General features: G+C 44.5%; 1 protein-coding gene across 14 annotated transcripts in view; it reads right to left on the reverse strand.

Annotated features, from left to right (window-relative positions):
- Positions 1 to 14,927, reverse strand: part of stxbp5l (syntaxin binding protein 5L) — a 149,381-nt gene that overhangs the window by 55,886 nt on the left and 78,568 nt on the right. For all 14 annotated transcript variants that reach the window (XM_087829674.1, XM_087829672.1, XM_087829670.1 and 11 more), the window contains exon 5: positions 6,088 to 6,222. In XM_087829674.1, the coding sequence (XP_087685800.1) occupies positions 6,088 to 6,222 (135 nt within the window). The remainder of the gene's footprint in view (positions 1 to 6,087; positions 6,223 to 14,927) is intronic.

Consider the following 14,927-nt stretch of genomic DNA (forward strand, 5'->3'; position numbering starts at 1 on the left):
TCACAGCAGATATTGAATTTCTTATAAAGCAGAGATGAGTCAGGAAGCTTGTGATTGTGTGTGGAAGGTCATTCCCTGTGAAAGCCTTTCACACTGTGGGGACACGTGTGAATCGGCGCTGATAACATTTCTCCGTCAAGGCCAGACTCTGAAAAGCAGCCCGAGTGAATCTGTGTTTGCTGATGCTTGGGATGAATATTTTCTGATAAGCTGTGAGGCCAAACAGCTGAACTGTGTGACTTCTCAAAGTTAGAGACGGAAAGTAACTGCAGTGAGCAAGAAGACAGCTTCACGCTGACGCATCAGCGAGCGTTTGTCTCTGCAGGCTGCTCACAGCTGGAATTACAGCCAGCATGTCCACAAATGCTCATGAAATCATTTAATCAACGAATGTTTGAATCCCACCGCACTGTCTAAGAGAAACAGAAAATCTGCTCATGTTTGACATGTTTCTTTGATCCAGGTCATAAAGGTCATCTTGCAGTTGTTGCTCTCAGAGACTGTACGATGTTAGGATCATTTGATTTGATGAAGAAATAACAGCGCTGCCAAGCAATCAAAGATAATCACATAAAGCTTCCTCTCAAATCCAACTCTTGATCTGAACAGACACATGAGCAGCTCATGGAGATTTTTAACAATTAAAAGCGTCCTTCTTACATTACAGCGCTTTGGTCTGCAGCCAGGCCACAGTAAGCTGGTCTTTTTATTATTTCCTGCTTCTATTTATTATTCCCTGCACCGTTAATGGGCTTTTTAACTCTGCGTTTCTATTATTCATGCTGATTTTCTGCTTGGGCAAACCTCTGTGGTCATTATTCTCCAGATCTTTTAAGGTAAGTTGGTGGTTTGTTGTGTAGTTTTAGGGCAGCGTTTCTAATTGTGTCTCTGCTCTTAGGTGAAAAGCTGTTTGCAAATAAACAGATGAACACTTAAAGCCCCGTTAAAGGCACGATGGTCCCAGTGCTCGTTAAGCAGTGATTTTACCAAATCAGGTGCCAAAAACAAATCGGCACTGCTTGTTGTTGATCTAAAATCAGACTGTTGTCCTGCCCAGTGAGCACGATTAACCAATAACTGCTGTATATTCTGCATGAACTAAGAAAAAACACATTTACACTGTTCTCATAATGCAGCTGGGAGGGAGAAAACGATATTACTGAAATATTTTGTAAGCATCTGAGAAGCACGAGCACCTTTTGGGATCACAAACACAAAGACACCTTAAGCTCCAGGGGCGCCATGACAACCAATCACGGGTAGAAAAGGATAAATAATCGATATGACAGACGAGAGGGGGCGAGGCAGGAAACAGCACGTCACTGTGTGTCACATGTATTCATGTAATATCGCATGTGCTGAGGCTGTGTGACACACGGCTCGTGAAACATGGCAACACAAACAGCAAAATATGTCTGAGCTTGTTTTTCACTGCCTCTTGTTTTATGATGTTTGACATTATTAGAGACCATTTATGTCCATGCTGGGATCTCTGGAGAGGAAACAGGAAGTCCAGCATCTGTCTGCTGTGAATGTCAGCAGAGTCGCCAGACTAACAGAGGAAGTGATGAAACAAAAGCTTTGACATAATTGCTCGGTGACTGTAAGGCGTCCAGGCCCCCACCCCTCCCTCACCATGCCGCTGTCTGAAGTACGGCTCTCGTGACAACGACAAACGTTTCCAAAGTCTTTCTGTAACTACGCAGACGTTAACATGCCAGCTGAGGTTGGTCGGGTTTGAGGGGGGGGCTCCTCACTCGGTCTGTTGTTGTGATGTGCCATCATTGAATCAGGGCTGTGCGAACACACCTGATTACTCCACGCCGTCAGGCTGCTCAAACTTTGGTTTTCATGGAAAGGAAAAAGGATAATTCTTCATTTTCTAACTAAATGTTCACACGACTGTAAGCAGGGGAAGTTTTAGCTCTTTAACCTTATCTGATGTTAGAATTAGAAATAATAATATTTAAATCATTGGCTCAGTCCAACATCATCATTGTAGCAAACTGCTCAGTCTCAGAGTTACTATGAAGGGCGGCATCACCCCCCAGTGATGCTATCACACATCCCACGGGCGAACAGTGGGACATCAGATTATGGCGGCGACCGCCAAGCACCGTGGTTATCACGCTCAGCGAGTTCAACAAGGCAAACCAATGGAACCGATCCAGACACTCGTTTTGTCCTTTGCTGTCTGCATTAAAATTACTATTACAGATTTGATGTGTAATAGATTACTCTGGACAGGTGTAATCCTGTGGTGTAAGTGTAAACTACAGAGCAAAGACAGACTTTATTTGAGCTTCAGCTCGTTTTAATGGAGGATCTGAAATGATGATAAATCCAAACAACAGTAAACATGAATGTATTTGGTCTGAGAAGAGAACAGTTTAAATAATCTCACGTGTTTGACTCAGAGGGGGGTGTTGTGGGGGGGGTTTACAGTAAATTTCTTCAAGCGCTGAACTTTACTTGACCCTGAGGCAGGTGTCTGTAGTTTTTAGGACTTTATCTCTGCAGCGATTTAGACTCAGAGCTCTCTGAGTGGGTTTTCACACCCGTCCACTCTGAAACGTGGCTGGGTGGGCTATGAACCAGCACGCTCTGCTAAGCGTCCACGTGGAAAAGGTTTGGAGAAACACTGTTTGTTGTGGAGCAAACCCTAATGGCATCCTTTTGTTGACAGGCCACCTGCTGCTTGTGCTGCATGCATGTGGTGGGGAGGAGCTCAGAGTGCTGATGAATGTACGAAGTGCAGGATTTTCATTATAAAGAAAAACGCTGTTTAAAGTGGCCATTCTTTACCAGCTGCACCAACGTAAGGCTCAGAACAGAAAAACGATCCTGTGAGATCGGAGGGCGTGAACATGTCAGTGTGTTACACACAGTATTTAATAAAGACGATGATCTTTTCATAACCCTGATGTATGGATTTCTCTAGCATGTAAGCGTTTTTGCTCATTATTCATGCTGTGAAGAGGAACCGGGCGGTGGCTGGAAGCCAATTGTTTATTTTACAGTCCCAATAGCAGAAATAGGAAAAGATGCCAGTGTTAATTACAGCTGACACGAAGCCAGGCGCAAACATAATCCTGCTCATCAGAGGGCTCTGTGAAGAGTGAGCACTGGGCTGCTGTGTTTTCCTATTTCTCCTCGCATCTCATTTTTATCTCATTTCAGAGCGAATCTCCTGAAGATGAAATTGTGCATTAAATATGTTGCAAACCCATCTGAATATCAATGAGAGCCCGGCCCTCCTGTTTGGCTGCACTGGTCCCATTTGAATTGTTTTTTTTGCACACTGAACCAACCACACGGCTCACGCAGTCATTCACACCCTCCTGTTTGCACGGTTAAGAGACTTCGCCCTCGCTCACTAAATGTTGCACAAAGTCCCCTCTCATCCTTATTCATGTTTCGTGGAAATCCTCCCCAGATAAATAATACGAGTCCCCAGTCACCTGGCTGTTGATGAGAAGAGATTCATTCTCGACTCGTTCATGAACCCTACTTCAGGAAGATAAAGAGTGCTGACGGTTAGGAAATACAGAATATATTACAGCGTATGCTCGTGTATAATATATGCCCGTTGTTAAAACTGTGGTACACTCTGCAGCTTAAGTCATAAAGGAAAGTTACCTATTCTTAAATGAGCCATTATCTACAGGCCATCTCTCCCTGATATTTAATTATAGAGGATCCAGCAGACGTTTAGCTGCATCAGCATGTTGAGGCACTTTTCTATAGAAGCATTAGAGATGTCACCGAGACCGAGACCTACGATTCAATACCAGAACACTGAAAACGAGACTGTTTCTATACTGCAGGTACTGTAGGCAGGTGTATGTACCAGGCTGCAACTGTTCCAGGAAGACGAGGAAGAAGAAAAACAAGACGGAAAACACTGCACGTCCTAAACTGGCCTCATAGCTCCGTCCTCACTAAAGGAAAATCCACAGAAGTCGACCGACGAAGGAGAAACGACCAACTGAATGAGCTTCTCCTACAAGTATTATCTTCTTATGTTATCCTGAAGTACACATGAGCAAATCTGAGAAAGCTGGCTTGGCTGTAAGTGTGAATTAGCAAGCGAATGGTTGTCTGGCCCTTTTCACTGCTGTGATTGGCTCCAGCTCAGCTGTGACTCTTAACTGGAGAAGCAGAACAAAAAATGGTCGGATTCAGTAACGTGACCTGCCTTAGTCGGACGTGTTGGTGGCTCGCATGTTTTTGGCTGTTTAATTAAGCAGATATTAACTTTTCCCGTGAACATGTACGATGTTAGAAAGCACAAAGTGCTCGTGTGAATGGGTGGAGGAAGCATGTGGAATACGGACAGAAACACACCACATAAGAACCAGTTCATTTACCATTCACACTCCCACTGCATTTAACATTCATCTTTCTTTGTTGTGGGAAACATAAAAAACCCGTTCACATGACATCCTCACTCACACTGACAGCTCGCAGGTTGCAGGTGGCTGCAGTCCTCTCATTAACTGCAGCTAATTACACGACGTGTTTCATGTGCATCAAAGTTGTAGCGCTTTCACATCGGTGTGTTTATCCATCATTATGTCACCTGGAAATCCTGAAGCACGAGCAGGTGAAGGTGGCTGCACGCTGCACGCTGCACGCTGTCTGTGCTGACGGTTAATCCCACACAGAGCCATTCCAAATAAAACCAACCAATCCTGAGCCGCCTACGTCAGTAAAGAGGTACAAGTATCAAGGTAAAGGAGTAACGTAGCCTCAGCATACTTTTCTAACCCTGATAAACTGGTAATATTTTAAGTCTTCAGTTAAACAAATATGACCGAGCCTGTGTTACTCTGACTGGACACAAGGAATAGAAACAGCTGCTCTGCTCTGAGCATGTTATCATGCAGCAGGTGTGACCACAGTCGTGTGATCAAAGCAGACCTTTATCACGCTGCGGTCCACAGACTACTGCAAAATTAAAAACTCATCACAGAAGGACACGATCTACACGAGGTGTTCATGTGTGCGGTCGCTTTTCTCCTCCGCTCAGACCAATTACAACAAAATTTAATAGGTGAATGTGATGAAGGACGTGTTGAGTGTGCATGCAGGGCAACCTTACAGCTCGAGCAGGTCTTTATCAACAGCCAACGATCTTCCACATGAAACACTTTTCTTCTTCTAATTCACTGCAACAGTTCAAACTTCTGAGGTTCTTAAACGGATGCTGAGCTTGTCCTTGTTGACTTTGTCGGGAAGAATCAACAAACCAAACTTCCTGCTAAAATCCCAACCGCTGCCTCTGTGTGATGATTGGCAGACAGCACCTCCCACGCACGCACATCGTGTCGAGACTGCTCGCCATAGTTTCAACTGTCACAAGGCAACAAGATGGCTCGGCATAAGAGTGACTTATGACTGACACTGCAGCAGAGGACTTGTCAGGGTAACAGCAGAAGAGCAGCGCGTAGGTGGGTGACACCGCGGAAAACAAACAGCCGTACAATGCAGCTGAGCGTGTGCGTGCCTGATGGCGCCAAGCTGTCAGTCGGGGGCATGTGTCAGTTTCACAATAACCAAACACAAGAGCGTGCACATCGTGTTTCACTGAAGGAATCTAAGAGTAATTTCTAACTCTTGACCCTTTGAAAGCCTGCTAGCAGTCAGCTTTGAAGCTCTTTTTCTGACATATTTCACGCCTGCTTGTAGAACAAAATAACCGGGTTTGGAGGAAGTCTCTTCCTACCGCCTCCTTCGGAAAAACAAACAAAATATTCCAATGGTGATCAAACCACGACTTTAGAGATGTCGGAACCGCTCACAAAAGGCAGATGGAGGTCCTCAAATGCTGTCATTGGGGAGAGTTAAGGAAAGTCCAAAGGAGGAAAAGCTCAAGTCTCATAGCTGCTGTTACAGTACGACTCTTACAGTATGCATGGATCTAAGTATGCACGTTCAGAAAGAATGAGAAAGGGTCAGTCGAGGGTGTAACACCAGCAAATACAAAGTCATGCCTACTGGCCTCCACACATCTTCATCGTTTATCGTAAACCCACATCATCGTCACGATTTAGCACTGCTTCTGTTTCAGCCTCAGATACTCACAGTTCGATGGCCTTGTTCCACATGATGACGTATCCGGACAAAATGAAGGACTCGATGTTGACGATGTGTGTGTTCCCGCGCTCCGTCCCCACATACAGCCATTTACTCTGAAAGGGCAGGTGGCAAAAGGTGATCCTGCAGAGAGAAGAAGGAAAACAGGCTGAGCGTCAGCCAAACAACGCTTTGTGCGTCTCTGGATCAAACACATAACCACACTCATCTCTGAGTGTTAGGACAGTAAAATACGCTTGGTGCTGCTTATGTTGATGTGCTTATATGTGTTCAACATGTTGTCCATGTGAAATGGGACCTGCTCAAAATATATCATTTTAAAGATATAAAGATAAGAAATGTCTTAAAAAGCAACAACGTAAGAGCAGGCGAGCCTGTGACGTGAGGTGATTATCTGGACAAAGAAAAGTAATTAAACTGAAGTTTTGTTGCCTGAGTGTAACTGATGCAGGAGTGTGTGTGTACTGTATGTGACACACTGCACCGTGTCACAGTCATTTTCTCCGTGATAAGCTCCCTTCTTCAGACGAGTCAGAGCCTGACTCATGCACGGACGTCACGGCCTGACTCATCCTTTGTCGAGGCTTAATTTAGAACTGTGTTGTTGCAGGATAGCACCTTTCATGCAGGTATGATTGCCCACATTTGCTCTTCCTGCCCTTTAATGATGCAATTCCTGCTTTTCTCATGTGAGAGGAACTTTTTCCCTCAGTCTGCAAGTCCGGCAGAAACACTCTACTTATGGTACTTCAAAGAAACTCCCAGCAGTAAAAGCTTTTTATGTGTTCTGTAACATTTCACACTGTTGATATTCACTTCAACCTTAGGCTGGTCCATTCCAGAAACACCCACCATCATTCTGTACAAAACTTTACATTTGATGTATGAATTACTGAAAACTGTCCCGTCTGCTGAGACAGACGGCAAGGAGAGAAGAGGATGCGGACCTAAACGCAGATGTAAAGGTCCAGTTTTGTTTATTGACCTAAGCCTGAACAGCTACGCGTAGTGTCCAGTAGAGGGCTCTGTTGCTTAGTTAGCGGCAAGCTGCACTTCCCGCTCAGACCGGTTTTTGTGGCGCACATGTCCCAGTAGGCAGCTCTCAATGAAGCGTGAAGCAGCGTGATACCGGACTCGAGCAAAGTTAACAATTTGCAGCCCTTGGAATGCGGAGCGAGGTACATGTTTTAAGTTGTATTTGTTTGCTTAGTTGATATTTTGTTGTATTTTCTGCTTCACTTGAGTTCATATTTGTAATAAGCGTCTAAGAAAATGTATTTTGTGTTTCTGTTTAGTTTTCACGGTGCATTGGCGCACCTCAGCACTGTTAGATTCTGAATGAATCTCAAAGTAAAAATTACTGCACCCGTCGAGGCTCTCTCTATTTATTCCTTGGTCTGGAGGACTGCTACAGTGAAAACTCGATCGCTGAGTGAAGGCTACTTGCTAGCTCCCATGCCAAATGAGTGCAGCCCGTGCCACGAGGTGGGTCCGTGTGTCAGCTGTGAGAGATCTCTACACCAGTCAAGATCATCTTTGCTTCGTCGCCTACCTCCACTTTGAACTCTGATGGTCACTTTACAGAGGTGCAGGTATTATGCCCATTAAGGACTTTGCTGATAACAAAGTTAAAATGTCTGCACACTAATTCAGAGTTACTTGCCTTAAATATTTTTGTGGTTACAGCCTTAAGGGTATACTGCATTGCACAAGTAATTACAATCTTTAAATTGTATGAGTTTATTCTTCTTGAAAGTAACGTTATGGTGTATCAGCAGTATTTACAGTTACATTTTGCCTAATAGGTGGGTGCTAATCTGTTTATTTATGTGATGTAAACGTCTGATGTAAGCATTGTTTGAACACATAACAGTAACAAAATGTTGAACCCTGCTGAAGAAGCCGACGACTCAGAGCAACAAGGAGTAAGATCCAGCAATCGTGAAAGGCATTTAACTGAAAAAGGTAAAGAAATGCAGGAATATGAGGCAAAGAAAAATGAGAAGGCATTTAAACAAGCTTATGACACTTGGAAGAAGGCAGCTAAAGAAATCAGAACAAAGCTGAAAACCTTCTGCTCACCTGAAGAGCTAAACAATGCCAGTCATGACATAAGAGACAAGCACGCTGTAGTACAACAGCATTATGAACCCATTCGCCGCAGCCAATCCATGACGCCAGACATTGTTAAGCGAATGGATGCTTGTGCAGTGCTTACAACTGACATTTGTGAAGTTATTGCTAAACGACAGGAAAATATCGATCAGCTCTTTAACGATCGCCTTGAAAAGGAAAGAGTACGAGTGATGTTAAACAAAAGGGACTATGGTTCTGTGTTTGGTGATACAAAAACTGAAACGTCATTCCCAGAGGGTTCAGTCGCACGCTCAAAGGCAGATTCTACTGGCAGTCGTGAGGTGGAAGCAGAAGCTGAACTTGTAGCCAAAGTGGAACAAGCAAAGGCCACACAAGAAATATTGGCACAGGAAACCAAGATCAGCCAAATGGAAAATGAGTGGAAAATAAAGGAAGTGGAAACAAAGGCAAAGTTGGAGGAGGAAAAGACTAAACTTCAACAGTTAAAGGCAGACAGTGAAGTGAAAGTAGCAGCTGCACGAGTAAGAGCCCTTAGTGCTCAAAATGACATTGAAAGCTATGATCAGGTGTCCTGCTACAACTTAGAAAATTCCGCAAATCTCCCCAACAGCGCACCACGGCTCTCTTTAAATCCACGAGCACCGACATTTAGACCTCACAATACTACTCCAAAACGAGAAGAACTTAGCTTAGTTCAAACCCTTGCCAGCTCTCTTACCCTAAACAGGCTTCCTGTACCTGAGCCGACCATCTTTAGTGGCGACTCCCTAAAGTTTATGGATTGGAAGGTATCCTTTATGGCACTAATTGGTGACAAACCTTTACCAGTGTGTGAGAAAATGTTGTATCTAAAGAGCTATCTTGCAGGTGAAGCACGAAAGGCAGTAGAGGGATATTTCTTCCGCAACAGTGAGCAGGCATACGCAGGCATTTGGAGCGTTCTAGAGGAAAGGTATGGCAGCTCATTTGTTATCCAAAGAGCCTTTAGGGCTAAACTCACAAAATGGCCTAAAATAGCTGCCAATGATCCTATAGCACTGAGGGAGTTTGCAGATTTTCTCCAAAGCTGTGCAGAGGCTATCCCTCAAGTCAAAGGCCTAGAGATCCTTAATGATTGTGAGGAAAATCACAAGCTTCTAAGAAAACTGCCTGAGTGGATAGTGCAGAGATGGAGCCGCATTGTAGTGGAGGAGCTAGACAAAAGCCAAGACTACCCCAACTTCGCTCGCTTTACAAAGTTCATACAAAATGAAGCTAAAGTAGTTTGCAATCCTGTTGCCTCACCATTCCTAATGAACGAAAGGGCATCAGAAGAGCTGCACGTTAAAAGAGCGAAGGTACTCAGTACTACCATCCAACCAAAGTCTCCACCAATCCCAGTATCTACTTCTAGACCTAAACCCCCATGTTTGTTTTGCAAAGAAGAATCGCATGGCATAGCTAAGTGTCCTGCTTTTGCAGCGAAAACTAGTGATGACAAGAAAGTTTTCATTCAAGAAAATCGTCTCTGCTTTGGGTGTTTGAGAAGGGGTCATGTAACCAAAGAATGCAGAGGACGTCACTCCTGTAGTAAGTGTGGTCGGCATCACCCCACCTGTCTACATACAGAAAGAGTGAATGAACCTAAAGAAAGGAAAGCTGAGGATTCTAAATCCCCAGATGAAGGTGCAAACAAGGAAGTGCATAATGTTATGACTCATGTACTAACAAGGAAACCATCTTCCACATCCAGCATAGTACCAGTATTTGTGTCAGTTGCATCTGAGCCTGAGAAAGAAATACTTACATATGCCCTGCTTGACACCCAGAGTGACTCATCCTTTATTTTAGAGGATTTGGCCTCAGAACTAAATGTAGACGCCCAACCAGTGCAGTTAAAGCTTAGCACCATGACGTCCGTCGACACAGTCGTTGCAAGTAAACTTGCCAACAACTTACAGGTGTGTGGATTTGACTCTGAGACTCGTGTCCGAATAGAACAAGTCTACTCTCGTGACTTTATCCCAGTTGACAAGTCTCATATCCCTACCAAGGAAACTGCACTTCAGTGGCCACACCTTGAAGGCTTAGCTAACAAGTTACAGCCATTGCAGAACTGTGAAGTAGGTCTATTGATTGGTTATGACTGCCCATCAGCACTAGCCCCCCTAGAGATCTTCACAGGCAAAATAAACGAACCTTTCGCACAAAGAACCCTACTAGGATGGAGTATTATTGGTTCTGGTAATCCTCACCTAGACAGAGAAGGTAACCAGAGTTACGTGCACAGGATCACAGTCAAAGAAATGCCCATACCATCAGCCACAGATGTACTCAAAGTCCTAGAGTCTGACTTTAATGAGAGAAACTATGAGGATAAGTATGTGTCACAGGATGATGTTCGCTTCATACAAATCCTCAGTGATACAATAAAACAAAGACCAGATGGGCACTATGAGATGCCGCTTCCCTTCAAGGGCAACGATCCACCAGCGCTTCCCAACAATAAGAAGCTAGCCACAGTCCGACTGCAACACCTGAAGAAAAGGCTAAAGGCTGATAAACAGTATCATGAACATTACTGTTCCTTTATGAGAGACATTATCAGCAGTGGTGATGCAGAATTAGCCCCTCCTTTGACCGATGGCAAGACTGCATGGTACATCCCACACCATGGGGTATATCACCCGAAAAAACCGGCCAAGCTAAGAGTCGTCTTTGACTGTTCAGCAAAATTTCTCGGTGTCTCATTAAACGACACTCTTCTCACAGGTCCAGATATGATCAACTCATTGGTGGGGGTACTCTGTCGTTTCAGAAAGGAAAATGTAGCCATAATCTGTGATATTGAGAGAATGTTCCACCAGTTCTCTGTTTGTCCAGACATGCGCAACTATCTGAGATTTCTGTGGTGGCAGGATGGACAATTAGACAAAGAACCCAGAGAGTACAGAATGGCTGTACATCTATTCGGTGCCAGTTCATCCCCTGGATGTGCTAATTTCGGCCTGAAATATTTAGCACAACAGTACAGAGCAGACTATCCTAAGGCCTCAGAGTTTGTTGAACAGAACTTTTATGTAGACGATGGTCTAACTAGTGTTCCATCAGTTAAAGAGGCACAAGAACTCATCACCGAAACACAAGCACTTTGTAGACTTGGCGGTCTACATCTGCACAAGTTCAACTCAAACCAAAGTGATGCGCTTTCCCAGCTGGAACCCTCAGACAGAGCAGACACCACAGAACCGCTCCATCTCAAACCTGACACAACAGCTGAAGGCCATGTGCTCGGCATCCAGTGGTCAATCAAAAATGACACTTTCAGTTTCAAAATAAACACTAAGGACCAACCTCCTACTCGCCGGAGCATACTGTCAGTGATCTCATCCCTGTACGACCCACTAGGGTTCGTAGCTCCCTTCACCTTAAGAGGCAAAGGTATCCTACAGGAACTGTGTCGCAGAGGCACTGAATGGGATGACCCCCTTCCTGACAACTTACGTTCCCACCAGAACTAACAAACATTGTAAAGGTGGAACTGCACCACTTTTGTGATGCTAGTGATTTAGGATATGGTGCATGCTCCTATATTAGGTACCTCAGCAACGAGAAGGTTGCACTGCCTCCACCAGGAAAGTTTGTGAAAGAGGACTTATATGCAAGGAAACGTTGGCGCAGAGTCCAGTATCTCACTGAGCAGTTTTGGAGTAGATGGAAAAGAGAGTACCTTCTGAACATATCTATGACACAGAAATGGCATGTACCATGTCGAAATCTTAAAGTCAATGACATAGTCATTATCAAAGAAGAGATGCTTCCCAGAAATCAGTGGCAACTGGCTCGAGTGGTTGAAGCACCAGAAGAGGATGACGGGTTGGTCCGCAGAGTCAAGCTTCAAGTTGGCGATCGAGGCTTAATAAAGAAGCAGGGAACAGCACACAAACCTCACATAGTTGAGCGACCTGTTCAAAAGCTTGTAGTTCTATTAGAAAATAACTAATTGATGTTTCAATCAATACTGTCACATCAGGCGTATTTTTGCGAAAGTTTATTGATGATGTATTTGAAATTGTGTTCGTTCTTGTAGTAATGTCCATAAGTTAAAGCTGGAAATCATGTAAAGAATGTTGTTGTTATACATGATTTGGTGGGAGTGTAAAGGTCCAGTTTTGTTTATTGACCTAAGCCTGAACAGCTACGCGTAGTGTCCAGTAGAGGGCTCTGTTGCTTAGCTAGCGGCAAGCTGCACTTCCAGCTCAGACCGGTTTTTGTGGCGCACATGTCCCTGTAGGCAGCTCTCAATGAAGCGTGAAGCAGCGTGATACTGGACTCGAGCAAAGTTAACAATTTGCAGCCCTTGGAATGCGGAGCGAGGTACATGTTTTAAGTTGTATTTGTTGGCTTAGTTGATATTTTGTTGTATTTTCTGCTTTATTTGAGTTCATATTTGTAATAAGCGTCTAAGAAAATGTATTTTGTGTTTCTGTTTAGTTTTCACGGTGCATTGGCGCACCTCAGCACTGTTAGATTCTGAATGAATCTCAAAGTAAAAATTACTGCACCCGTCGAGGCTCTCTCTATTTCTTCCTTGGTCCGGGGGACTGCTACAGCAGACAAACGGAGATGGATGTTAACAAAAAGCGAGCCTTTATTTAGGGCTGCAGCAAACATTACAAAACAAAAGGCAGGAAGGGAACTACCAAAAGCTAAAGATGAAACCTGGAAACACGGCGGGAAGAACAGCAGAGGAAATGCAGACGATCCAGGAACAAACGGAGGAACAAATACACAGAGAGACAACGAGACACAGAGAGACAGCTGGGAGCAACCGCACAACGAGACCGGAGGAACGAAACCAACAACACTAACGTAGCACACGAGACTGTCAAAGTAAAACAGGAAACACCAGGAGGAGGAGCACAGTGAGGAGCACAATCCTGTTGAATAACACATTATGTTATTGCATAAGAAAATAATTCTGTGTGATGTGAGGCTGCTTCTTCACTGTTTGGTTTTTGTGAGAACAAAGATCAGAGCAGTAAGTCACTCTCATGCTGATCCCTGTGGAGAGACGGAGGATCAGCCCAACAGCCACCCAGCAAGTGGCAGAATTATTAGACAGAAGACAAATGAGAGGGCAGACGATTCAATAAGGATTTAAGGGGCTCGAGGAGATGATAATATTCAAACTGGCTTGGGGAGGGGGGGTGCAGCAGCACGAGCAGCAGAGGATTACACAGACGTCTATTCCCACAACAAGCATTTAGGCTTCAGACGTCCAGTTTGTACATTTCCTTGTTTAAAGAAGCATTTTATTCATCATTATTACTCCGAATGGATACACAAACATCCATCCAAGAGCACAAATTCTGGCACTACTGAAAAATGTTGACATTAAATGGTTTGAATTGCTGTATTTTAAGAACCAGACCTGGAGTTTCACAGCGAGTCGTGATAGAGTCCCTGTGGACGCAGAGGAAGAAACTCTGAGAGGCTTCTTTAGAAAAGCCTTTCAGCACTGACTGCTTCAGTTTGAGATAATCGCTCGCATAAAAGACAAAGTGTGGAAGAAATGAGACGACCACAGGAAGTGGGAGCAGGCCCGTAGTGATGAATACAGATATATAAGGGAAATCAAAGCTTTTGTTTTAGCGGCACCATGCAGCAGCACGGACATCATAATTATCGATCTGAGGAAAGAAGAAAAGCATGACTTCAGCTGCCGGCAGAGCAGCAGCTTCAATAAATACTCCTAACGAAGGAAACAGATGCAGAGATTAAACAAATTGGTGACTTCATCTCAGGAACCAGTAACCTCGCCATCTGCTGTGCATGACCAGTGACCAGTACGTCAGGAAATCCACTGCGACTTCCTGTATCAGCAAACACTCGTATTATTATTTTACTACGACGGCCACGGCCGACATCACAGAGCAGGTCTCTGCTGATTCATGCATTGTCCTTGTGGGACTGTGATGAGGTATTAGGACACAGCCTGGAGACACAGAGCTAAATGGAAAGGCAGCGCCTCTGATGGATGATGCACGATGCCCTTTTCTCCTTTTGTCTTACAGCGTGATTCGCTGCTCTTCCGCTGAGCGGTTCTGCCTCCTACCGTATCGCACCGACAGGCAGGTGGAACGCTGCTGAAAGAGGGTTTCAACACCTTTGAATCAAAGCATTACTCTTAACATTTACCTCAGAGCCTGTGTGGGCAGACTGGATGTATCACGCACAGCTGCGAGGCTGTAAGACTCAGAGACTTGTATGCGATGACGCCAGCTGCAAAAATAGCTCAATCAGAGACTCCAAACGCGAGGATGGAATGATGTAAATATGATATGAATGATTAGAGTGGGTTAGATTATAGAAGCAGTGGCTTACAGTCAGGATCGGTGTAACCACAGCATCACTTTCTACATATTCAGCAGGCAGCAGCAACTCTCAGGCTGCAGGTAACATCCAGCCCCACCAACATCCATGAGTCTGATCTCATACATAAATATAATAATGCTGAAGAATGCTTGTACATGTTTGGCCACAGCTACAAACAGGACGTGCAGAGGGAGTGTGCTGTGTTAACAGCACAGACAGCTGTAGAGGGAAGCGTGGACTGTGCAACATTACTCTGTAATAAACGTGTACATGTTAGCAGCTGTCTTCATAGGCCAACAGCGCACACACGAGCACCTCCCATGTCTGAGGGATCTAAGTGAAATCTGCTCATCTCCAGGTTGTTAATATCTTTG

Source organism: Neolamprologus brichardi, chromosome 16, assembly GCF_056152115.1.
Source record: "Neolamprologus brichardi isolate AB-2024 chromosome 16, ASM5615211v1, whole genome shotgun sequence".
Lineage (NCBI taxonomy): Eukaryota > Metazoa > Chordata > Actinopteri > Cichliformes > Cichlidae > Neolamprologus > Neolamprologus brichardi.